Source organism: Oncorhynchus kisutch, linkage group LG28 (genome assembly GCF_002021735.2).
Source record: "Oncorhynchus kisutch isolate 150728-3 linkage group LG28, Okis_V2, whole genome shotgun sequence".
NCBI classification, from domain to species: Eukaryota; Metazoa; Chordata; class Actinopteri; order Salmoniformes; family Salmonidae; genus Oncorhynchus; species Oncorhynchus kisutch.
The window spans coordinates 47,695,222-47,721,776 of NC_034201.2; the positions used below are offsets into that span (position 1 = coordinate 47,695,222).

At 50.3% G+C, this 26,555-nt stretch overlaps 2 protein-coding genes across 2 annotated transcripts in view; both read left to right on the forward strand.

The window, feature by feature from the left end:
• LOC109886096 (reticulon-4 receptor-like 1) overlaps window positions 1-26,555 on the forward strand; it is a 642,701-nt gene that overhangs the window by 96,103 nt on the left and 520,043 nt on the right. The window lies entirely within an intron of this gene.
• On the forward strand, window positions 13,222-24,953 carry rfc3 (replication factor C (activator 1) 3). Its single transcript, XM_031808603.1, has 9 exons — window positions 13,222-13,453; window positions 13,994-14,131; window positions 19,530-19,597; window positions 20,219-20,316; window positions 20,405-20,586; window positions 22,015-22,151; window positions 23,482-23,580; window positions 24,043-24,112; window positions 24,326-24,953. Exons 1-9 carry the CDS (start codon window positions 13,367-13,369, stop codon window positions 24,515-24,517), a joined length of 1,071 nt encoding a protein of 356 aa, XP_031664463.1. The 5' UTR covers window positions 13,222-13,366; the 3' UTR covers window positions 24,518-24,953.

Genomic DNA, 26,555 nt, shown 5'->3' on the forward strand with positions numbered 1-26,555 from the left:
CAGAAAGGGAGACAGAGAGAGAGAGACAGAGAGGAGAGAGGAGAGCGACAGGAGAGAACGAGGAGAGAGAGGGGGAGAGACAGGGCAAGGGGGACGAGAGAGAGGAGGACCAGAGAGAGAGAGAGAGAGACAGGGAGAGAGAGAGAGAGAGGAGAGACAGGGAGAGAGAGAGAGAGAGAGGACAGGGCGAGACCAGGGAGAGAGAGACAGAGAGAGACAGGAGGGACAGGAGAGAGAGAGAGACAGGTAGCGATTAGAGAGAGAGCCGACAGGGAGACAGAGAGAGAGAGAGGACAGGGAGAGGGAGAGAGAGACAGGGAGAGGGGAGAGGGACAGGGAGAGAGAGACAGGGAGAGATCTTGGCTGATGCCATAAAACTACATACCTGGCCTAAACATCAGCACCACAAGGTAACTTCCACAAAGCTGTGAATGATCTGAGAGACAAGAAGGGCATTCTATGCCATCAAAACGAACATAATTTAAACATACCAATTCGGATCTGTCCTAAAAATACTTGAATCAGTCATAGAGCCCATTGCCCTTTATAGTTGTGAGGTCTGGGGTCCGCTCACCAACCAAGACTTCACAAAATGAGCCAAACACCAAATTGAGACTGCATGCAGAATTCTGCTAAAATATCCTCAGTGTGCAACGTAGAACACCAAATAATGCATGCAGAGCAGAATTAGGCCGATACCCACTAATTCCCAAACCTTGGGAGCGATTCCCAAACCTTCCATAACAAAGCCATCACCTACAGAGAGATGAACCCCCTAAGAGTCCCCTAAGCAAGCTGGTCCTGGGGCTCTGTCCACAAACACAAACACACCCCACAGAGCCCCAGGACAGCCACACAATTAGACCCAACCAAATCATGAGAAAACAAAAAGATAATTACTTGACACATTGGAAAGAATTAACCAAAAAACAGAGCAAACTAGAATGCTATTTGGCCCTAAACAGAGAGAACACAGCGGCAGAATACCTGACCACTGTGACTGACCCTAAACAGAGAGTACACAGCGGCAGAATACCTGACCACTGTGACTGACCCTAAACAGAGAGTACACAGCGGCAGAATACCTGACCACTGTGACTGACCCTACACAGAGAGTACACAGCGGCAGAATACCTGACCACTGTGACTGACCCTAAACAGAGAGTACACAGCGGCAGAATACCTGACCACTGTGACTGACCCTAAACAGAGAGTACACAGCGGCAGAATACCTGACCACTGTGACTGACCCTAAACAGAGAGTACACAGCGGCAGAATACCTGACCACTGTGACTGACCCTAAACAGAGAGTACACAGTGGCAGAATACCTGACCACTGTGACTGACCCTAAACAGAGAGTACACAGTGGCAGAATACCTGACCACTGTGACTGACCCTAAACAGAGAGTACACAGCGGCAGAATACCTGACCACTGTGACTGACCCTAAACAGAGAGAACACAGCGGCAGAATACCTGACCACTGTGACTGACCCTAAACAGAGAGAACACAGCGGCAGAATACCTGACCACTGTGACTGACCCTACACAGAGAGAACACAGCGGCAGAATACCTGACCACTGTGACTGACCCTAAACAGAGAGTACACAGCGGCAGAATACCTGACCACTGTGACTGACCCTAAACAGAGAGTACACAGCGGCAGAATACCTGACCACTGTGACTGACCCTAAACAGAGAGTACACAGCGGCAGAATACCTGACCACTGTGACTGACCCTAAACAGAGAGTACACAGCGGCAGAATACCTGACCACTGTGACTGACCCTAAACAGAGAGTACACAGCGGCAGAATACCTGACCACTGTGACTGACCCTAAACAGAGAGTACACAGCGGCAGAATACCTGACCACTGTGACTGACCCTAAACAGAGAGTACACAGCGGCAGAATACCTGACCACTGTGACTGACCCTAAACAGAGAGTACACAGCGGCAGAATACCTGACCACTGTGACTGACCCTAAACAGAGAGTACACAGCGGCAGAATACCTGACCACTGTGACTGACCCTAAACAGAGAGTACACAGCGGCAGAATACCTGACCACTGTGACTGACCCTAAACAGAGAGTACACAGCGGCAGAATACCTGACTACTGTGACTGACCCTAAACAGAGAGTACACAGCGGCAGAATACCTGACCACTGTGACTGACCCTAAACAGAGAGTACACAGCGGCAGAATACCTGACCACTGTGACTAACCCTAAACAGAGAGTACACAGCGGCAGAATACCTGACCACTGTGACTGACCCTAAACAGAGAGTACACAGCGGCAGAATACCTGACCACTGTGACTGACCCTAAACAGAGAGTACACAGCGGCAGAATACCTGACCACTGTGACTGACCCTAAACAGAGAGTACACAGCGGCAGAATACCTGACCACTGTGACTGACCCTAAACAGAGAGTACACAGCGGCAGAATACCTGACCACTGTGACTGACCCAAACTTAAGGAAATCTTTGACTATTTACAGACTCAGTGAGCCCTTTTAATAAAAATAAAATAACATTGTTACCTCTTTTTCTTTCCAGTCTCATCGCTGCAACTCAGGAGAGGCGAAGGTCGTGAGCTGTGCGACCTCCTTAACCCAACCACTCTGCTTCAAGACCAATGTGTCAGAGGAAACACCACTTAACCTGGGAAGCCAGCCGCGTTAGAGGAGCACCATAAACCTGGCGACCAACGCACCTGGCCCGCCACAGGAGTCACAGGAGTCAGAGGAGCCACAGGAGCCACAGGAGCCACAGGAGTCATAGGAGCCACAGGAGCCACAAGAGGCACAGGAGCCACAGGAGTCACAGGAGCCACAGGAGCCACAGGAGTCACAGGAGCCACAGGAGTCACTAGTGCGCGATGGGACAAGGATATCCCTGCCGGCCAAACCATCCCCTAACCCGGACGACACTGGGCCAATTGTGCGCTGCCCAATGGGTCTTCTGGTCGCGGCCGGCTGCGACAGAGCCTGGACTTTCTCTAGTGGCACAGCTAGCACTGCGATGCAGTGTCTTAGACCACTGAGCCGCTCGGGAAGCCCAAGTGTTATTAACTATGCGAAATGTGATGTCTAACTAGGTTTTAGTGATATAATAACTGTAGGCTGTGACTGTACTGGACTGGGTTGCCAGATTGTATGAGGTTATGAGTTAGGCCCTCTTTAGTGGATTAATGCTGAGTTTCCAGCTGGATCGAAAGCAGAACACACTGAATACCTCCTTCCCCCACCTCCACACTGAATAACTCCTTCCCCCACCTCCACACAGAATACCTCCATCCCCCACCTCCACACTGAATACCTCCTTCCTCCACCTCCACACTGAATACCTCCATCCCCACCTCCACACTGAATACCTCCATCCCCCACCTCCACACTGAATACCTCCTTCCTCCACCTCCACACTGAATAACTCCTTCCCCCACCTCCACACTGAATACCTCCATCCCCCACCTCCACACTGAATACCTCCTTCCCCCACCTACACACTGAATACCTCCTTCCCCACCTCCACACTGAATACCTCCTTCCCCCACCTCCACACTGAATACCTCCTTCCCCACCTCCACACTGAATACCTCCTTCCTCCACCTCCACACTGAATACCTCCATCCCCACCTCCACACTGAATACCTCCATCCCCCACCTCCACACTGAATACCTCCTTCCCCCACCTCCACATTGAATACCTCCTTCCCCACCTCCACACTGAATACCTCCTTCCCCACCTCCACACTGAAAACCTCCTTCCCCACCTCCACACTGAATACCTCCATCCCCCACCTCCACACTGAAAACCTCCTTCCCCACCTCCACACTGAAAACCTCCTTCCCCCACCTCCACACTGAATACCTCCATCCCCCACCTCCACACTGAATACCTCCATCCCCCACCTCCACACTGAATACCTCCATCCCCCACCTCCACACTGAATACCTCCATCCCCCACCTCCACACTGAATACCTCCATCCCCCACCTCCACACTGAATACCTCCATCCCCCACCTCCACACTGAATACCTCCATCCCCCACCTCCACACTGAATACCTCCATCCCCCACCTCCACAGCCTGATTTATACAAATATTTAATGACGGAAAAAACAACAGGTTTGGGTTTGATCCAAACAATTACTGTTCATTAATTCAGATTAAAAGAATAGAAGAATAGATGTCTGCACACTGTAACAGTATTGGTCGTCGGAAGATGAGGAATCAAGATGAAGATGAGGAATCGTCGGACCAAAGCGCAGCGTAGTAAGTGTTCATGCTTTGTTTATTAAAACCGAAACAGTCCTGAAAGGTGCAAAACGCTAAACAGAAATGAACTACCCACAAACAAAACACAAAAACCATGTGGGGAAAAAGCTGCCTAAGTATGGTTCCCAATCAGAGACAACGATAGACAGCTGTCCCTGATTGAGAACCACACCCGGCCAAAACATAGAAATACAAAAACATAGAAAAATTAACATAGAATGCCCACCCCAAATCACACCCTGACCAAACCAAAATAGAGACGTAAAAAGCTCTGAGGTCAGGGCACGACAAACACATTATAACTGCTGGGTGGCTGAGGCATGTCTGTCAGTGCGTCTCCGTGTGCCTGTGTGTGTCTGTCTGTGTGCGTGTGCCGACAGAACAGTGTTTTTGTCCTACCATCTCTGCATTCGCTTGCACGGTTTGTGCACAGAGCAAGACTCCGGCTGGTCTCCTCCAACCTCTGGTCTCCTCCAACCTCTGGTCTCCTCCAACCTCTGCCTGTCCCTCACCATCCCTGGTCTCCTCCAACCTCTGGTCTCCTCCAACCTCTGGTCTCCTCCAACCTCTGCCTGTCCCTCACCATCCATGGTCTCCTCCAACCTCTGGCCTCCTCCAACCTCTGCCTGTCCCTCACCATCCCTGGTCTCCTCCAACCTCTGTCTGTCCCTCACCATCCCTGGTCTCCTCCAACCTCTGGTCTCCTCCAACCTCTGCCTGTCCCTCACATCCCTGGTCTCCTCCAACCTCTGCCTGTCCCTCATTGTCCCTGGTTTCCTCCAACCTCTGTGCTCCTCCAACCTCTGGTCTCCTCCAACCTCTGCCTGTCCCTCACCATCCCTGGTCTCCTCCAACCTCTGGTCTCCTCCAACCTCTGGTCTCCTCCAACCTCTGCCTGTCCCTCACTGTCCCTGGTCTCCTCCAACCTCTGGTCTCCTCCAACCTCTGCCTGTCCCTCACCGTCCCTGGTCTTCTCCAACCTCTGGTCTCCTCCAACCTCTGCCTGTCCCTTACCATCCCTGGTCTCCTCCAACCTCTGGTCTCCTCCAACCTCTGGCCTCCTCCAACCCCTGCCTGTCCCTCACCATCCCTGGTCTCACATCCCCCTGGACCTTGTCACGGGTCTTTCCCTCGTCTGATGGCAACGCCGCCATCCTGACCATGGAGGATCAGTTTTCCAAAGCCACCCACATTCCTCTCCCCAAACTACCCTCTGCCAAAGAGGGCTCAGGATGGAACCCGGAGGAAAGGCTGGCCGACAACCCACTGGGGGTGCAGCACATCTTCCAGATCCATGGTCTACCAATGGACATGGCCTCAGACCGGGGTCCTCAATTCTCATCTTGGTTCTGGAAGGCGTTCTGCACCCCCAGTGGGTTGTCGGCCAGCCTTTCCTCCGGGTTCCACCCCCAGTCCAACGGCCAGTCGGAGCGAGCCAACCAGGACCTAGAGACTACTCTGCACTGCCTGGTCTCCACCAACACCACCACCTGGAGCCAGCAGCTTGTGTGGGTCGAATACGCCCGCAACACCCTTCCCTGCTCTGCCACGGGCCTATCACCTTTGGAGTGTTCCCTGGGGTATCAGCCCCCGCTCTTCCCTGAGCAGGAGGAAGAGTTCCGCGTACCTTCTACTCAGATGTTTGTCCGCCGCTGTCGTCGTGCCTGGAGGAGAGCGGTCAGCCCTCCTCAAGACCACCTCCAGGTATCGACGACAAGCGGATCGCCATCGGACCCCGGCTCCCCGGTATCGTCTCGGTCAGAAGGTATGGCTGTCCACCCGGGATCTTCCCGCCAGTTTATCAACCCGTTTCCCATCTCCAAAGCCATTATCCCCTCTGCTGTTCGTCTTCTGTTGCCCCATACCCTTCGTATACATCCTTTCGTGTGTTCAGAGTTAAACCCTTTGTTTCCTGTTACATTAGCTTCCATAGTGAAATATCCTCTGACTCTGGAGGTAGGGGGGATGGAGGTAGAGGGGATGGAGGTAGAGGGGATGGAGGTAGGGGGGATGGAGGTAGAGGGGATGGAGGTAGAGGGGATGGAAGTAGAGGGGGTGGAGGTAGGGGGGATGGAGGTAGAGGGGATGGAGGTAGAGGGGATGGAGGTAGAGGGGGATGGAGTTAGAGGGGATGGAGGTAGAGGGGATGGAGTTAGAGGGGATGGAGGTAGGGGGGATGGAGGTAGAGGGGATGGAGGTAGAGGGGATGGAGGTAGAGGGGATGGAGGTAGAGGGGATGGAGGTAGAGGGGATGGAGGTAGGGGGGATGGAGGTAGAGGGGATGGAAGTAGAGGGGGTGGAGGTAGAGGGGATGGAGGTAGAGGGGGTGGAGGTAGAGGGGGTGGAGGTAGAGGGGATGGAGGTAGGGGGGATGGAGGTAGAGAGGGTGGAGGTAGAGGGGGTGGAGGTAGAGGGGGTGGGGGTAGAGGGGATGGAGGTAGAGGGGATGGAGGTAGGGGGATGGAGGGAGGGGATGGCGGTAGAGGGGGTGGAGGTAGAGAGGATGGAGGTAGAGGGGATGGAGGTAGGGGGGATGGAGGTAGAGGGGATGGAAGTAGAGGGGGTGGAGGTAGAGGGGATGGGGGGGAGGGGATGAAGGGAGGGGGTGGAGGTAGAGGGGATGGAGGAGGGGATGGAAGTAGAGGGGATGGAAGTAGAGGGGATGGAGGGTAGGGGGGATGGAGGTAGGGGGGATGAAGGTAGAGGGGATGGAAGTAGAGGGGGTGGAGGTAGAGGGGATGGAAGTAGAGGGGATGGAGGTAGAGGGGATGGAGGTAGGGGGGATGGAGGTAGGGGGGATGGAGGTAGAGGTGATGGAGGTAGAGAGGGTGGAGGTAGAGGGGATGGAGGTAGGGGGGATGGAGGTAGAGGAGATGGAGGTAGAGGAGATGGAGGTAGAGGGGATGGAGGTAGAGGGGGTGGAGGTAGAGGGGATGGAGGGAGGGATGGAGGTAGAGGGGATGGAGGGAGGGGATGGAGGTAGGGGGGATGGAGGTAGAGGGGGATGGAGGGAGGGGATGGAGGTAGGGGGGATGGAGGTAGGGGGGATGGAGGTAGAGGGGATGGAAGTAGAGGGGGTGGAGGTAGATGGATGGAAGTAGAGGGGGTGGAGGTAGAGGGGATGGGAGGTAGGGGGGATGGAGGTAGGGGGGTGGAGGTAGAGGGGATGGAGGTAGAGGGGATGGAGGGAGGGATGGAGGTAGAGGGGATGGAGGTAGAGGGGATGGAGGGAGGGAGGGGGTGGAGGTAGAGGGGATGAAGGGAGGGGATGGAAGTAGAGGGGATGGAAGTAGAGGGATGGAAGTAGAGGGGGTGGAGGTAGAGGGGATGGAAGTAGAGGGGGTGGAGGTAGAGGGGATTGAGGTAGAGGGGATGAGGGATGCGACGGAGGTAGAGGGGATGGAGGTAGAGGGGGTGGAGGTAGAGGGGATGGAGTAGGGGGGATGGAGGTAGAGGGGATGGAAGTAGAGGGGGTGGAGGTAGAGGGGATGGAGGGAGAGGGGGATGAAGGGAGGGGGTGGAGGTAGAGGGGATGGAGGGAGGGGATGGAAGTAGAGGGGATGGAAGTAGAGGGGGATGGAGGTAGGGGGGATGGAGGTAGGGGGATGGAGGTAGAGGGGCATGGAGTAGAGGGGGTGGAGGTAGAGGGGATGGAAGTAGAGGGGGTGGAGGTAGAGGGGATGGAGGTAGGGGGGATGGAGGTAGGGGGGATGGAGGTAGAGGGGATGGAGGGTAGAGAGGGTGGAGGTAGAGGGATGGAGGTAGAGGAGATGGAGGTAGAGGAGATGGAGGTAGGAGGGGATGGAGGTAGAGGGGGTGGAGGTAGAGGGGATGGAGGGAGGGATGGAGGTAGAGGGGATGGAGGGAGGGGATGGAGGTAGGGGGATGGAGGTAGAGGGGATGGAGAGAGGGGATGGAGGTAGGGGGATGGAGGTAGGGGGATGGAGGTAGAGGGGATGGAAGTAGAGGGGGTGGAGGTAGATGGGATGGAAGTAGAGGGGGTGGAGGTAGAGGGGATGGAGGTAGGGGGGATGGAGGTAGGGGGGGTGGAGGTAGAGGGGATGGAGGTAGAGGGGATGGAGGTAGAGGGGATGGAGGTAGAGGGGATGGAGGAGGGGGTGGAGGTAGAGGGGATGGAGGGAGGGGATGGAAATAGAGGGGATGGAGGTAGAGGGGGTGGAGGTAGAGGGGATGGAAGTAGAGGGGGTGGAGGTAGAGGGGATGGAGGTAGAGGGGATGGAGGGATGCGACGGAGGTAGAGGGGATGGAGGTAGAGGGGGTGGAGGTAGAGGGGGTGGAGGTAGAGGGGATGGAGGTAGAGGGGGTGGGGGTAGAGGGGGGGTAGAGGGGATGGAGGTAGAGGGGGTGGAGGTAGAGGGGATGGAGGTAGAGGGGGTGGAGGTAGAGGGGGTGGAGGTAGAGGGGATGGAGGTAGAGGGGGTGGAGGTAGAGGGGGTGGAGGTAGAGGGGGTGGAGGTAGAGGGGATGGAGGTAGAGGGGGTGGAGGTAGAGGGGGTGGAGGTTAGAGGGGATGGAGGTAGAGGGGATGGAGGTAGAGGGGGTGGAGGTAGAGGGGGTGGGGGTAGAGGGGACTATGTATGAACCATTATATAGGGAATAGGGCTCCATCAGAGACACCACAGACTGTCCATCAGACACACCACAGACACACCACAGACACACCACAGACTGTCCATCAGACACACCACAGCCACACCACAGACTGTCCATCAAACACACCACAGACACACCACAGACACACCACAGACTGTCCATCAGACACACCACAGACACACCACAGACACACCACAGACACACCACAGACTGTCCATCAGACACACCACAGACACACCACAGACACACCACAGACTGTCCATCAGACACCACCACAGACACACCACAGACACACCACAGACTGTCCATCAGACACACCACAGACACACCACAGACTGTCCATCAGACACACCACAGACTGTCCATCAGACACACCACAGACACACCACAGACACACCACAGACACACCACAGACTGTCCATCAGACACACCACAGACACACCACAGACACACCACATACTGTCCATCAGACACACCACCAGACACACCACAGACTGTCCACCAGACACACCACAGACTGTCCATCAGACACACCACAGACACACCACAGACACACCACAGACTGTCCATCAGACACACCACAGACACACCACAGACTGTCCATCAGACACACCACAGACTGTCCACCAGACACACCACAGACTGTCCATCAGACACACCACAGACACACCACAGACACACCACAGACACACCACAGACACACACAGACTGTCCATCAGACACACCACAGACACACCACAGACACACCACATACTGTCCATCAGACACACCACCAGACACACCACAGACTGTCCACCAGACACACCACAGACTGTCCATCAGACACACCACAGACACACCACAGACACACCACAGACTGTCCATCAGACACACCACAGACACACCACAGACTGTCCATCAGACACACCACAGACTGTCCACCAGACACACCACAGACTGTCCATCAGACACACCACAGACACACCACAGACACACCACAGACTGTCCATCAGACACACCACAGACACACCCCAGACACACCACAGACTGTCCATCAGACACACCACAGACACACCACAGACACACCACAGTTTGACGGGCCAGAAGAAAACCATTAGAGCAGAACCTTCCAGTGGAACGTTAGGGAATGAACCACTGGCCGGGTTCTCGCTGACAGGTGTGAGAATGTGGTCAGGAGCACGATCACACTCACGGCACAATGCATGCTGGGAGCTTGGGATGCCAGGGCTGACCAGAGAAAAATGAATGGCATTCGAGCATGCCTGCCAAACCTCTCTCTCTCTCACACACACACACACACACACACACACACACACACACACACACACACACACGTTTAAAGTTGTTCATATCAGTTGAATGAAAATTGTGAGATGTTTAAATCAGTTCAGACTTGTAGAGTTTAACAACAGACAGACAGTCAAGTCAGTGGAAACCTAGAAAGACAATTATTTCAGTCACAGTTGGAGATCTGGGGGAAAGTTGTCACAGTCTGAGCAAAACAAAAGCAACAATGGTGCACTCTAGTGGCGAACATGGTGTAGTACATCAACTTCCTCATCTGTTACCTGTTGTCCTCTTCTTCCTCTCCCTCTTCCTTATCCTTCTTGGCCTTTGGGCTGGTCTTATTGGTGGAGCTTAGGCCAATCATAGAGCTGGAGGGCGGGACTTCCTGTCTTTTCCTCAGCCCCTTCCTGTTCCTGCTCAGTTTTTCTACGACGACTGATGACCAGAAACTCCTTATACTGCGGCAGCTCTGAGGTCTGCTCCTCCTCCTCATCATCACCGTCCCCCTCGTCCTCATCGGCTGAGGAAGACTCCTCGCCATTGGAGCTCTGGGCGATAGAGGCTCTAGGTGGACTGACGTTGTCATTGAAGAATATAACGCTACGTTTGTTGTTTTAAGATACGGAGCAGGTCAATTGGGCAACCATCACCTGGCCCTGGGGCGCCTACAGACTGGGGGGTATCCAAGGCAATAAGGCCCAGTCTAGCCAGGAGAGAGGGGTGGAGAGAGGACTGGGGAGAGGGCTGGAGAGAGGACTGGAGAGAGGACTGGAGAGAGGACTGGGGAGAGGGCTGGAGAGAGGACTGGAGAGAGGACTGGAGAGAGGACTGGGGAGAGGGCTGGAGAGAGGGAGAAGAGAGGGGTAGAAAGAGAACACCCCCCCCCCCCTCCTCCCCTCCTCTGTTACTCCTTACTTAACCCCCCCCCCTCTGTTATGAGTAGCATAGTCTAAGTGCACTTACATTCATTTCCTCAATTGAAACTGTATGACCAGAGAACATCTCTCTTTACCATTGTATTTATCCCTGTGTTTCCTGTCTCTCTGTACCATTGTATTTATCCCTGTGTTTCCTGTCCCTCTGTGCCAGTGTATTTATCCCTGTGTTTCCTGTCTCTCTGTGCCAGTGTATTTATCCCTGTGTTTCCTGTCTCTCTGTGCCAGTGTATGTATCCCTGTGTTTCCTGTCTCTCTGTGCCAGTGTATGTATCCCTGTGTTTCCTGTCTCTCTGTGCCAGTGTATTTATCCCTGTGTTTCCTGTCTCTCTGTGCCAGTGTATGTATCCCTGTGTTTCCTGTCTCTCTGTGCCAGTGTATTTATCCCTGTGTTTCCTGTCTCTCTGTGCCAGTGTATGTATCCCTGTGTTTCCTGTCTCTCTGTGCAAGTGTATTTATCCCTGTGTTTCCTGTCTCTCTGTACCAGTGTATTTATCCCTGTGTTTCCTGTCTCTCTGTGCCAGTGTATGTATCCCTGTGTTTCCTGTCTCTCTGTGCAAGTGTATTTATCCCTGTGTTTCCTGTCTCTCTGTACCAGTGTATTTATCCCTGTGTTTCCTGTCTCTCTGTGCCAGTGTATGTATCCCTGTGTTTCCTGTCTCTCTGTGCCAGTGTATGTATCCCTGTGTTTCCTGTCTCTCTGTACCAGTGTATTTATCCCTGTGTTTCCTGTCTCTCTGTACCAGTGTATTTATCCCTGTGTTTCCTGTCTCTCTGTGCCAGTGTATGTATCCCTGTGTTTCCCGTCTCTCTGTACCAGTGTATTTATCCCTGTGTTTCCTGTCTCTCTGTGCCAGTGTATTTATCCCTGTGTTTCCTGTCTCTCTGTACCAGTGTATTTATCCCTGTGTTTCCTGTCAGTTCATCTTGTATGTTTCCAAGTCAAAGAGGTTTTCCTGTTCTCCTGCTTTTTGCTTTTTCTAGTCCTCCCAGTTTTGACCGTTGCCTGTTTCTGGACTCTGTACACGCCTGACCTTTCTGCCTGTCCTGACCAGTCTGCCTGTCCTGACCATTCTGCCTGTCCTGACCATTCTGCCTGTCCTGACCACGAGCCTGTCTGCCACTCTGTACCTCCTGGACTCTGATCTGGTGTTGACCTTTATGCCTGTCCTGACCAGTCTGCCTGTCCTGACCATTCTGCCTGTCCTGACCACGAGCCTGTCTGCCACTCTGTACCTCCTGGACTCTGATCTGGTGTTGACCTTTATGCCTGTCCACAACCATTCTCTTGCCTACCCCTTTTTGCTTAATAAACATTGTAAGACTCCAACCAGCTGCCTCCTGTGTCTGCATCTGGGTCTCGCCTTGTGTCATGATAGCAGGAGAAGAACAGAGCACTAGAGGAGAGTATCAGACTGAGTCAATTTCTATTAAGGCACAAGCTATCTTTACTTTTACTCAAGTATGAGAATTGGATACTTTATCCAACTGTCTGTCATAACTTGTTGCCCCAGAAGAATCAATAAAGTATTGCTCACCAGACTGTCTTACATTGATAGAGTTAAATGTATTAATACTGCATTACTTCTGTCTTTTTTAAGGACCAGGGAGAAAACGCAATACTTCCAAACTAGTGGAAAGATGCAAAATGTCCAAATGTCAAGAGTATGACTGGTGTTAAGGAAATTAAAAGCTGAGAAAACAATGAAATCAGTTCCTCATATTTTATGTGGTTGAAATACTGTCTGCTTGCATTAACAGGATCAAAGATGACACATTCACATTTCCTCAAGAGATGCTGAAAGAAATCGAATTTCTCCAATCCTTGTTCCCAAGACAAAATTAGCATTTTGTTGTATAATTCTATGGCGAGAAATGCATAATTCTGCAGGAGATAATATTATATTACACTACATGTGAGAGGTTATAGGCAGACAGTCACTGTCCATATTTCACTTACGCTTTGGTTTAGAAACTTTAACTACATCTAAGCAAATTGTTTTTGTCAAACTCAGTCCTGAAATTACCTCGAGTCACCACCTGGTGGCAGCAGCGGCTGCATTTAGTAATTTCAAAACGCCAACTAGGAAGTTTGTCCCTCATTGACTCTCTGTAGTTTTAGAGACATTTCACTACGCGCCTTAAAGAAAAAAATATTTCGCGGGAATTAAAATCAGAAAAACACAACACGCAGCAACTCAAACAAAACAGTGACTAGAGAACTGTGAAATAACATTAGATAAAATGAGTTTGTGGGTGGACAAATACAGACCTACGTCTCTGGGGAAACTGGACTACCACAAAGAACAAGCAAACCAGCTGAAAAACCTGGTAAGATTCAAAGTTGATCAACATGGCGGTGTCTGTTCAGGGACCGTAGTATCAGACACCCGTGTCTTTGGTACCAGCTTGCTACATAACTATTGCAGTAGTTTTGTCTTTGTCATCTAAGTTAGTTAGCTAACATTAGGTAGGTTTCCAGTAGAGTTGTTGTTAACCAGATGCAGTAATATACAAGCTATTTAAACATAACTCTGTTCTGTAGTGAGGGTTATTAAGTACGTCTTTAACATTAGCTAAAAATGTAACGAAATCTCAAATTACAACTTTTGACAAGATGTATCAGTGTAGCCATGACCCATAGCTAAGTCACTGTAAGTTACTCGCCCAACGCTCCTGACCGCTAGGCTACTAGCATCTACATCTGTTGGGTGTATTGGGCTGTCTTCTATAACGTGTGTGTGAGTGTGTGTGTGCTCCAGGTCCAGTGTGGGGACTTCCCTCATCTGTTGGTGTATTGGGCTGTCTTCTATAACGTGTGTGTGTGTGTGTGTGTGTGTGTGTGTGTGTGTGTGTGTGTGTGTGCTCCAGGTCCAGTGTGGGGACTTCCCTCATCTGTTGGTGTACGGGCCGTCTGGAGCAGGGAAGAAGACTCGTATCATGTGTCTGCTGAGAGAACTGTACGGAGCCGGAGTGGAGAAACTGCACATAGAACACCAGACTGTTACGGTGAGGAGAGGGATACACACACACACACACACACACACACGGTGGGGAGAGGGATACACACACACACACACGGTGGGGAGAGGGATACACACACACACACACACGGTGGGGAGAGGGATACACACACACACACACGGTGGGGAGAGGGATACACACACACACACACACGGTGGGGAGAGGGATACACACACACACACACACACGGTGGGGAGAGGGATACACACACACACACACGGTGAGGAGAGGGATACACACACACACACACGGTGAGGAGAGGGATACTAACACACACACACACACACACGGTGAGGAGAGGGATACACACACACACACACGGTGAGGAGAGGGATACACACACACACACACACGGTGAGGAAGAGGGATACACACACACACACACGGTGAGGAGAGGGATACACACACACACACACGGTGAGGAGAGGGATACACACACACACACACGGTGAGGAGAGGGATACACACACACCACACACGGTGAGGAGAGGGATACACACACACACACACACACACGGTGAGGAGAGGGATACACACACACACACACACACGGTGAGGAGAGGGATACACACACACACACACACACGGTGAGGAGAGGGATACACACACACACACACGGTGGGGAGAGGGATACACACACACACACACACGGTGGGGAGAGGGATACACACACACACACACACGGTGGGGAGAGGGATACACACACACACACACGGTGAGGAGAGGGATACACACACACACACACGGTGAGGAGAGGGATACTAACACACACACACGGTGAGGAGAGGGATACACACACACACGGTGAGGAGAGGGATACACACACACACACACACACGGTGAGGAGAGGGATACACACACACACACACACACGGTGAGGAGAGGGATACACACACACACACACACACGGTGAGGAGAGGGATACACACACACACACACACACACGGTGAGGAGAGGGATACACACACACACACGGTGAGGAGAGGGATACACACACACACACACACACACGGTGAGGAGAGGGTCACACACACACACGGTGAGGAGAGGGTCACACACACACACACTCCCCATCACGGTGAGGAGAGGGATACACACACACACACACTCCCCATCACGGTGAGGAGAGGGTCACACACACACGGTGAGGAGAGGGATACACACACACACACACTCCCCATCACGGTGAGGAGAGGGTCACACACACTCCCCATCACGGTGAGGAGAGGGATACACACACACACACACACTCCCCATCACGGTGAGGAGAGGGATACACACACACACACACTCCCCATCACGGTGAGGAGAGGGTCACACACACACACACGGTGAGGAGAGGGTCACACACACACGGTGAGGAGAGGGATACACACACACACACACTCCCCATCACGGTGAGGAGAGGGATACACACACACACACACTCCCCATCACGGTGAGGAGAGGGATACACACACACACACACTCCCCATCACGGTGAGGAGAGGGTCACACACACACACACACACACACACGGTGAGGAGAGGGTCACACACACACACGGTGAGGAGAGGGAGTCAGACACACACTAGGGTTGGGTGACGTCAGCCTTTGTCCTTTCGTGATAATGTACCCATAAGACATGGTGATATATGATATCGCCCCCTATTGGCCACCTGAACAACCTGGACTCAGGAGTAGACGTAACATAGTACATGTAAATCCATTTAGCATGATCTGTTTCATATGGTATGTATTCAGTTGTGGATGTCCATCTAGTTCGTATAATATGTTACGAATTTGTATGGGACCTCACTTTGTGCACGGGGGCGTTGTCATGCTGAAACAGGAAAGGGCCTGGCCCGAACTGTTGTCACAAAGTTGGAAGCACAGAATCATCTAGAATATCACTGTACCATTAAGATTTCTGTTCAATGGAACTAAGGGGCCTGAACCATGAAAAACAGCCCCAGAACATTATTCCTCCTCCACCAAACTTTACAGTTGGCACGATGCATTGGGGAAGGTAGCATTCTCCTGGCGTCCGCATAGTGATAGCAGACAATTCTTTACGCGTTTCAGCACTCGGCGGTCCCGTTCCCTGAGCTTGTGTGGCCTGCCACTTCACGGCTGAGCCGTTGTTTCTCCTAGACGTTTCCACTTCACAATAACAGCACTTACAGTTGACCGGGGGGCAGCTCTAGCAGGGCAGAAATTTGACAAACTGACTTGTTGGAAAGGTGGCATCCAATGACGGTGCCACATTGAAAGTCACTGAGCTCTTCTACTGTCAATGTTTGTCTATGGAGATTGCATGGCTGTGTGCTCGATTTGATACACCTGTCAGCAACGTACTTTTGGCCACGTAGTGTATGTTACAAATTACAATTTGTTGTGGCTAATGTTAGCTAAGCTAAGGGGTTAGATTGAAGGTTTAAGGTTTGGGAAAGGTTTCGCTAACATGCTAGGTAGCTAAAAAGTAGCATGTACTTGCCAATTAGCTAAAGTGCTAAAGTTGACCTTGATGAGATTCGAACATACAACCTTCTGGTTGCTAGACAGTCGCGCTATATGCCCACCTATCTACCCCGAATGACCACCCACCCTCCTTTCGTTTTTTGCCAAAACTAACCTTCTGTTTAACGTGACCATAGAAAACAACATACAAATGGGTGTCCCTGATTTACGTCTCCTATGTTACGTCTAGCCTGAGACCAGCCTGGCTAAAATGACAACTATATTAGCTGGAAATAAACGGAAAATGACCAACACTGCCATTGCCTTCCTCTTACCAAAACATTTTGCTTACGTCTACATTTTTGCTACACAACGTTCCTGTAGATTGTTCTAGAAACATTATTTGGTCAACAGTTAAACGCCTAATGCGTTATGTTGATTCTTGCTATGAAAGTACAGTGGGGCAAAAAAGTTTAGTCAGCCACCAATTGTGCAAGTTCTCCCACTTAAAAATATGACAGAGGCCTGTAATGTTCATCATAGGTACACTTCAACTATGACAGACAAAATGAGGAGAAAAAAATCCAGAAAATCACATTGTAGGATTTTTTTATGAATTTATTTGCAAATTATGGTGGAAAATAAGTATTTGGTCAATAACAAAAGTTTATCTCAATACTTTGTTATATACCCTTTGTTGGCAATGACAGAGGTCAAACGTTTTCTGTAAGTCTTCACAAGGTTTTCACACACTGTTGCTGGTATTTTGGCCCATTCCTCCATGCAGATCTCCTCTAGAGCAGTGATGTTTTGGGGCTGTTGCTGGCAAACACGCACTTTCAACTCCCTCCAAAGATTTTCTATGGGGTTGAGATCTGGAGACTGGCTAGGCCACTCCAGGACCTTGAAATGCTTCTTACGAAGCCACTCCTTCGTTGCCCAGGCGGTGTGTTTGGGATCATTGTCATGCTGAAAGACCCAGCCACGTTTCATCTTCAATGCCCTTGCTAACGGAAGGAGGTTTTCACTCAAAATCTTACGGTACATGGCCCCATTAATTCTTTCCTTTACACGGATCAGTCGTCCTGGTCCCTTTGCAGAAAAACAGCCCCAAAGCATGATGTTTCCACCCCCATGCTTCACTGTAGGTATGGTGTTCTTTGGATGCAACTCAGCATTCTTTGTCCTCCAAACACGACGAGTTATATTTTGGTTTGATCTGACCATATGACATTCTCCCAATCTTCTTCTGGATCATCCAAATGCTCTCTAGTAAACTTCAGACGGGCCTGGACATGTACTGGATTAAGCAGGGGGGACACGTCTGGCACTGCAGAATTTGAGTCCCTAGCGGCGTAGTGTGTTACTGATGGTAGGCTTTGTTACTTTGGTCCCAGCTCTCTGCAGGTCATTCACTAGGTCCCCCAGTGTGGTTCTGGGATTTTTGCTCACCGTTATTGTGATCATTTTGACCCCACGGGGTGAGATCTTGCGTGGAGCCCCAGATCGAGGGAGATTATCAGTGGTCTTGTATGTCTTCCATTTCCTAATAATTGCTCCCACAGTTGATTTCTTCAAACCAAGCTGCTTACCTATTGCAGATTTAGTCTTCCCAGCCTGGAAGACTGTTTCTGGTGTCCTTTGACAGCTCTTTGGTCTTGGCCATAGTGGAGTTTGGAGTGTGACTGTTTGAGGTTGTGGACAGGTGTCTTTTATACTGATAACAAGTTCAAACAGGTGCCATTAATGCAGGTAACGAGTGGAGGACAGAGGAACCTCTTAAAGAAGAAGTTACAGGTCTGTGATAGCCAGAAATCTTGCTTGTTTGTCGATGACCAAATACTTATTTTCCACCATAATTTGCAAATAAATTCATTAAAATCCTACAATGTGATTTTCTAGATTTTTTTTCCTCATTTTGTCTGTCATAGTTGAAGTGTACCTATGATGAAAATTACAGGCCTCTCTCCTCTTTTAAGTGGGAGAACTTACACAATTGGTGGCTGACTAAATACTTTTTTGCTCCACTGTATCTGCCTGTCCCTGTTTGGCTGTCGGCTTCTCTCTCTCTCTCTGTCTCGCTCTCGAGCAATTCAGGGTGTCAAACACTTTGAAATGTGTTGTTTGGAGAAACGTGGATAAGCGTTAATCTTACGTCAAACCATGAGCTCTTGTTGTACATCAAGTAGTTTAACCCACTGGGAAGTTTTTATAGGATGTTAGCCTAGATATTGATCAAGTGCCCTACATTTAGAGATATATTGATCAATTGGCCTACATTTAGAGATATATTGATCAATTGGCCTACATTTAGAGATATATTGATCAATTGGCCTACATTTAGAGATATATTGATCAATTGGCCTACATTTAGCGATATATTGATCAATTGGCCTACATTTAGCGATATATTGATCAATTGGCCTACATTTAGCGATATATTGATCAATTGGCCTACATTTAGCGACGCATTGATCAGTAGTGCAGCCTGTGCATATTGGACATCAAAATATCAATCATGCGCTCCCCATTACCAGTCCCTGGTCTCCATGTTAGATACTGACCAGTCCCTGGCCTCCATGTTAGACACAGCTTACTGACCAGTCCCTGGCCTCCATGTTAGACACAGCTTACTGACCAGTCCCTGGCCTCCATGTTAGACACAGCTTACTGACCAGTCCCTGGCCTCCATGTTAGACACAGCTTACTGACCAGTCCCTGGCCTCCATGTTAGACACAGCTTACTGACCAGTCCCTGGCCTCCATGTTAGATACATGGTAACGTAATATCGCCCAACCCTAACACACCACACACACACAGAGCCGAGGTGGATAAACCACGCAGAGAAGACCATCACAGAGACATACACACCTCAATACTTCCATCTGATTCACGATCTAATTCATTCTACGTCCTGTTTCCTGTTTCCTGTTCTCTGTGCAGGCTCCCTCTAAGAAGAAGATTGAGATCAACACCATAGCCAGTAACTACCACCTGGAGGTCAACCCAAGGTAAACAGGAAGTAGTATTGGTAACATCAACACCATAGCCAGTAACTACCACCTGGAGGTCAACCCAAGGTAAACAGGAAGTAGTATTGGTAACATCAACACCATAGCCAGTAACTACCACCTGGAGGTCAACCCAAGGTAAACAGGAAGTAGTATTGGTAACATCAACACCATAGCCAGTAACTACCACCTGGAGGTCAACCCAAGGTAAACAGGAAGTAGTATTGGTAACATCAACACCATAGCCAGTAACTACCACCTGGAGGTCAACCCAAGGTAAACAGGAAGTGGTATTGGTAACATCAACACCATAGCCAGTAACTACCACCTGGAGGTCAACCCAAGGTAAACAGGAAGCAGTGTTGGTACACTTCAACACCATAGCCAGTAATTACCACCTAGAGGTCAACCCAAGGTAAACAGGAAGTAGTATTGGTAACATCAACACCACAGCCAGGTACTCAACGATCTGAGTTGGAGAGATTTTCCTCATCTGAGTGTTGCTGCTAACAGTGACTGTGTGTTTTTTAGGAACTGTGTGTGTGGTCCATTTGACCATATACTGTAGATCTGTGTTCTCAGTGACCGTGGGGTCATATTGAACATCTCTCATTTTAACAGTGATGCTGGTAACAGTGACCGTGTGGTTATCCAGGAACTGATCAAGACTATGGCCCAGTCTCAACAGATCCAGACCAGCACCCAGAGGGAGTTCAAAGGTCAGACACACATGCCTCGTACTGCTCTGTTAGGATTTTCACATTCTGACACCATTTTAATAAAACAACCCCTCTCTCGCTCTCTCAGTTGTCCTGTTGACAGAGGTGGACCGCCTCACTAAGGATGCCCAGCATGCATTGCGTCGTACCATGGAGAAGTACATGTCCACCTGCCGGCTCATCCTCTGCTGTAACTCCACCTCCAAAGTCATTGGACCAATCAGGAGCAGGTGTCTGGCTGTCAGGGTGCCCCTACCCAGTACAGAGGAGGTAGGGGGGATGGAGAGGGGGGATGGAAGGATGGATGTTTAGTGAGTGCATGGTACATTATTTCAACTACATCATTCTCTCAAATGTGAATCTTTTGAATTCTCACCTTCTGTCATCTCTCTCTCCTCTCTCTCTCTCTCCTCTCTCCTCTCTCTCTCTCTCTCTCTCCTCTCTCTCTCCTCTCTCTCTCCTCTCTCTCTCTCTCTCTCTCTCTCTCTCTCCTCTCTCCTCTCTCTCTCTCTCTCCTCTCTCTCTCTCTCCTCCTCTCTCTCCTCTCTCCTCTCTCTCTCTCTCTCTCTCTCGTCCTCTCTCTCTCCTCTCTCTCTTCATCTCTCTCTCCTCTCTCTCTCTCATCCTCTCTCTCTTCTCCTCGCTCCTCTCTCTCTCTCTCTCTCTCTCCTCTCCCTCTCTCTCCTCCTCCTCCTCTCTCTCCTCTCTCCTCTCTCTCTCTCTCTCTATTCTCTCCTCTCTCCTCTCTCCTACTTGCTCCTCCTCTCTCTCTCTCTTCCTCTCTCTCCTCTCTCCTCTCCTTCCTCTCTCTCCTCTCCTCTCTCCCTCTCTCTCTCTCTACTACTCTCTCTCCTTCTCTCCTCCTCTCTCCTCTTCCTCTGCTATCTCCTCTCTCTATCCTCTCTCTCCGCTTCTCTTTCTCCTCTCTTACTCTATGCTCACTCTCTCCCTCCTCCTCCTTACTTCCTCTTCTTCCTCTCTCCTCTCTCTCCCTTCATCCTCTCTCTCCTCTCCCTCCCCCTCTCTCCTACTCCTCTCTCTCTCCTCTCTTCCTCTCTTCCTCCCCCCATCCCCTACCCTCTCCTCTATCCTCCGCCCTCTCTCCTCTCCCTCTCTCCTCTCTCTCTCCTCATACCTCTCTCTCCTCTCTCCTCCTCTGCTCTCCTCTCTCTCCTCTCTCTCCCTCTCTCTACTCCTCTTCTCCTCCTATCTCTCCTCTCTCCCCTCTCTCTTCTCCTCTCTCTTCCTTCCTCTCTCCTCTCTCTCTCCTCTCTCTCTCTCTCCCTCTCTCTCCCTCTCTCTTCCTCCTCTCTCTCCTCCTCTCTTCTCCTCTCTCTCTCTGCCTCTCTCTCCTCCCTCTCTCCTCCCTCTCTCTCCTCCTCCTCTCCTCCTCTCTCCTCCTCTCTCCTCTCCTCCTCTCTCCTCCTCTCTCCTCCTCCTCCCTCTCTCTCCCTCTCTCTCTCCCTCCTCTCTCTCCTTCTCTCTCTCTCTCTCTCCTCTCTCTCCTCCTCTCTCTCCTCTCTCTCTCTCTCTCTCTCTCTCTCTCTCCTCTCTCTCTCTCTCTCTCTCTCCTCTCTCTCTCTCTCTCTCCTCTCTCTCTCTCTTCTCCTCTCTCTCTCTCTCCTCTCTCTCTCTCTCCTCTCTCTCTCTCCTCCTCTCTCTCTCTTCTCTCTCTCTCCTCTCTCTCTCTCCTCCCAGGTGTGTAATGTTCTGTCTACAGTGTGTAGGAAGGAGGGCCTGCTTCTCCCCCCTGAGTTGGCCAAACAGATATCAGAGAAGTCTGGACGCAACCTCCGCAAAGCACTGCTGATGTGTGAGGCCTGCAGAGTGCAACAGTAAGTCTGTCGCTGTGTGTGATGCTCCAACAGTAGGTCTGTCGCTGTGTGTGGCCTGCAGAGTGCAACAGTAAGTCTGTCGCTGTGTGTGATGCTCCAACAGTAAGTCTGTCGCTGTGTGTGATGCTCCAACAGTAAGTCTGTCGCTGTGTGAGGCCTGCAGAGTGCAACAGTAATAAGTCTGTCGCTGTGTGTGATGCTGTGTCTGTCGCTGTGTGTGATGCTCCAAACCCCCGATCTGACAAGGTACAAATCTGTCGTTCTGCCCCTGAACAGGCAGTTAACCCACAGTTCCTAGTCCGTCATTAAAAATAAGAATTTGTTCTTAACTGACTTGCCTGGTTAAATAAAGGAAATATTTTTATTTATTTTTTATAAAAAAAATCTTGGCAGTTGTGTTTCTAAAATACACGCAGGTGGAGATTACGCAATAATTGCGACGCAGGACACCAAGCGACCACCTGGTAAATGTAGTCTCTTATGGTCAATTTTCCAATGATATGCCTACAAATACGTCACAATGCTGCAAACACCTTGGGGAAACGACAGAAAGTGTAGGCTCATTCCTGGCGCATTCACAGCCATATAAGGAGACATTGGAACACAGCGCCTTCAGAATCTGGGGCATTTCCTGTTTGAAATTTCATCTTGGTTTCGCCTGTAGCATCAGTTCTGTGGCACTCACAGACAATATCTTTGCAGTTATGGAAATGTCAGAGTTTTCTTTCCAAAGCTGTCAATTATATGCATAGTCGAGCATCTTTTCGTGATAAATTATCTTGTTTAAAACCGGAATGTTTTTTTATCCAAATATTAAAAGAGCGCCCCCTATATGCAAGAAGTTATCAAATCAAATCAAATCAAATGTATTTATATAGCCCTTCGTACATCAGCTGATATCTCAAAGTGCTGTACAGAAACCCAGCCTAAAACCCCAAACAGCAAGCAATGCAGGTGTAGAAGCACGGTGGCTAGGAAAAACTCTCTAGAAAGGCCAAAACCTAGGAAGAAACCTAGAGAGGAACCAGGCTATGTGGGGTGGCCAGTCCTCTTCTGGCTGTGCCGGGTGGAGATTATAACAGAACATGGCCAAGATGTTCAAATGTTCATAAATGACCAGCATGGTCGAATAATAATAAGGCAGAACAGTTGAAACTGGAGCAACAGCATGGCCAGGTGCTGATACAGATGCTAACCAACAGATGCTGGTATCCAAAGAGACTCACAGTAGTGGGTACCTACATTTTCCGAGGTGTGCCACCACTGATTTTAAAACGGGCACTGTCGCATAGCGATCACCACATCATAACCTTTGACCCCTGTTCTCCAGGTACCCGTTCTCAGCAGACCAGGACATCCCAGAGACCGATTGGGAGGTTTACCTGAGAGAGACGGCCAACGCCATCGTCAGTCAGCAGAGTCCTCAGAGGTGAGAGGGGGAGTGACGATAGAGGAGGACTGGAAGTAAAAACATTGAACAAACGTCCCTAATTTAAAATGGTTTCTGTAGTAAAAGGTTTTTCTCTGCCCCCCCCCCTCTCTCCCCTCTCCCCCCCCCTCTCCCCTCTCTCTCCTCTCCCCCCCCCCCTCTCTCCTCTACCTCTCTCCCCCCTACCTCCCTCTCCCCCCACCTCCTCTCTCCCCTCTCTCTCTCCCCTACCTCCCTCTCCCCCCACCTCCTCTCTCCCCTCTCTCTCTCCCCTACCTCCCTCTCCCCCACCTCCTCTCTCCCCTCTCTCTCTCCCCTACCTCCCTCTCCCCCCACCTCCTCTCTCCCCTCTCTCTCCCCCCTACCTCCCTCTCCCCCCACCTCCTCTCTCCCCTCTCTCTCTCCCCTACCTCCCTCTCCCCCCACCTCCTCTCTCCCCTCTCTCTCTCCCCTACCTCCCAGGTTGTTAGAGGTGAGGGGGAGACTGTATGAGTTGTTGACTCACTGCATTCCTCCTGAGATCATCATGAAGGTAGGCCTCACAAATACTGAGCACCAACTATGGGGGGGGCCTGGTAACAGAGCTGCTAGGTAACTGTGGTGTGTTAAGGTACTGTGTCTGTGTGTAGGGCCTGGTAACAGCTGCTAGGTAACTGTGGTGTGTTAAGGTACTGTGTCTGTGTGTAGGGCCTGGTAACAGCTGCTAGGTAACTGTGGTGTGTTAAGGTACTGTGTCTGTGTGTAGGGCCTGGTAACAGAGCTGCTAGGTAACTGTGACGGCCAGCTGAAGGCAGAGGTGACTCACATGGCAGCCCACTACGAACACCGACTGCAGCAGGGCAATAAGGCCATCTACCATCTAGAGGCCTTCACCGCCAGGTTCATGGCCATCTACAAGAAGTTCATGGAGGACGGACTGGACGCCATGATGTTCTGATCTCGCTCTTCTTCTCGCTCTCTATCGCTCTTTCTCTCAATCACTCTCCTTCTCGCTCTCCTTATCTCTCTCCTCACTCTAAATCTCTCTTTCCTGTCTCCATGATGTTCTGATCTAACTCGACTTGCTCTTTCTCCCCCTCTTCATCATCCTTCTTCTTCATCACCCTTCTGGATGCCTTGATGTTGTGATCTAATACCCTCTGCGTACCCTCCCATACCTTGTAATATGAGGGGGTTCAGAGGCCCAGTCTTTGGTTGATATCAATAATTGATTTAATCTGCATAGTGTAACCTCCGGTATGTACTGTCTTATTGATCTGGATAGTGTAACCTCCGGTATGTACTGTCTTATTGATCTGGATAGTGTAACCTCCGGTATGTACTGTCTTATTGAGCCCCTGCTGTAAAATAAAGTTGACTTTCTTTCGAATGTCTTAAAGTGAACTGTCGATTGATTGATATGACCTGGTGGGCTGGTAGATCCTCCTCCGTATGGTCTGTCTACTGGCTCAGCCAATGGCCTCTGTGTCTACTGGCTCAGCCAAGGGCCTCCGTATGGTCTGTCTACTGGCTCAGCCAATGGCCTCTGTGTCTACTGGCTCAGCCAAGGGCCTCCGTATGATCTGTCTAGTGGCTCAGCCAATGGCTTGTTTGAATTGTCAGTTGTGCACCTCTTGGGACCCTTGCCTGAACTGGCACTATACCCCCCCCACTGGTCATGACCCCAGTGGGCCCCTGGCCTAGTGCTACACCCCAAGCCCTACCATACCATCTCTGAGCCTGACCAAGATAATAACCTCTCCGAAGCAATGTTCCCTCTTTTTATAACCATTGTGTAAAAATGTCACACAAAATATCTGCGTGCGCCATTTTCTAAACTTGGCTCACGCCATAAAATCAGACTCGTCCTGAAACTTCACTCAATTTTTTATTTTATCATTTTTTGACTTAGCCAGTTGGGTTGTGTGAATAACCCAGCATGTTGGGGTTACCCAAACATGGGTTAATTTAACCCAGTAGCTGGGTCTTTTTTTTTCTTCCATTTTCAGGTAGTGTGGCCTATTAGGGGTGTAACTGTCATTAAGTTATTTTTGGCGAAATGTCATTCCATCAAGTTTAACGTACACTGGAAAATGAATATGTATTTATATATTTACATATTACATATTCTTAAATAAAAATCTCAACGTTATTATAATGTTGGGATATGGTGTTATTCATCCCAACATTGAGATGTCATAGGCCCTTGAGGAACTCATACACTGGTGTAAGCCTCATTAATGCTGTAAAAGTGTTAGGACTCAACTTGTAAGAGAGAGAGGAGAGAGAGAAGAGAGAGAGAGGAGAAGAGACTTAACTTGTGATAACTATACAACAGAACAGATCAACTGGACAAGACATCTACTCACACGGGTGGCCAAAAAATATGTTTGAAAGCCACGCCCCCAGTCTTCTGATCTGACCCACTGGGTCATATCTCAATAACCCAGCATCAATAACCCAGCACCCAGCATCAATAACCCAGCACTCCGCATCAATAACCCAGCACCCAGCATCAATAACCCAGCACTCAGCATCAATAACCCAGCACCCAGCACTCAGCATCAATAACCCAATGCCTGCAACCTAGCGTTATACTCCGCCTGAAAAACACCCATCATTCAACTTTTATGGTGACAATAATGCCCCTTATTTGCTAGTACACTTTGGAAGTATTAGAATTAGGTGAACTTGATCCAATGTCTTCGGAGGTGATGGCAGAATATTCAACTTTTGCCGTAGGCTATCTGATAGAAAAAGTTTCTGAAAAGATAGGAAAAAACGATTGCAAATTGATGTGGACCTGTAAAACAGACCGTTTGGATATTAATAGGACCTAATCTGTTTTCCGTTGGCCTTTTCTCGAAACGTAATATAGGCCTATGTTGAACTACACACAAATTCTCAAACCTTGTCTAGAGGCAGCGGAAGCCACTGGCTACTTGTCTGCTTAGCAGTGCGACAATATATAAAGTCGACATTTACGTTGAAATTGA

What these genes read in the sequence shown, in the direction of transcription:
- rfc3 (XM_031808603.1), top strand. Translation starts at nt 13,367, where the DNA reads ATGAGTTTGTGGGTGGACAAATACAGACCTACGTCTCTGGGGAAACTG. An exon ending in CACCTGGAGGTCAACCCAAG is followed by an intron (nt 19,598 to 20,218) that starts GTAAACAGGAAG and finishes TCATTTTAACAG; the next exon opens with TGATGCTGGTAACAGTGACC. An exon ending in CTCCTGAGATCATCATGAAG is followed by an intron (nt 24,113 to 24,325) that starts GTAGGCCTCACA and finishes GTCTGTGTGTAG; the next exon opens with GGCCTGGTAACAGAGCTGCT.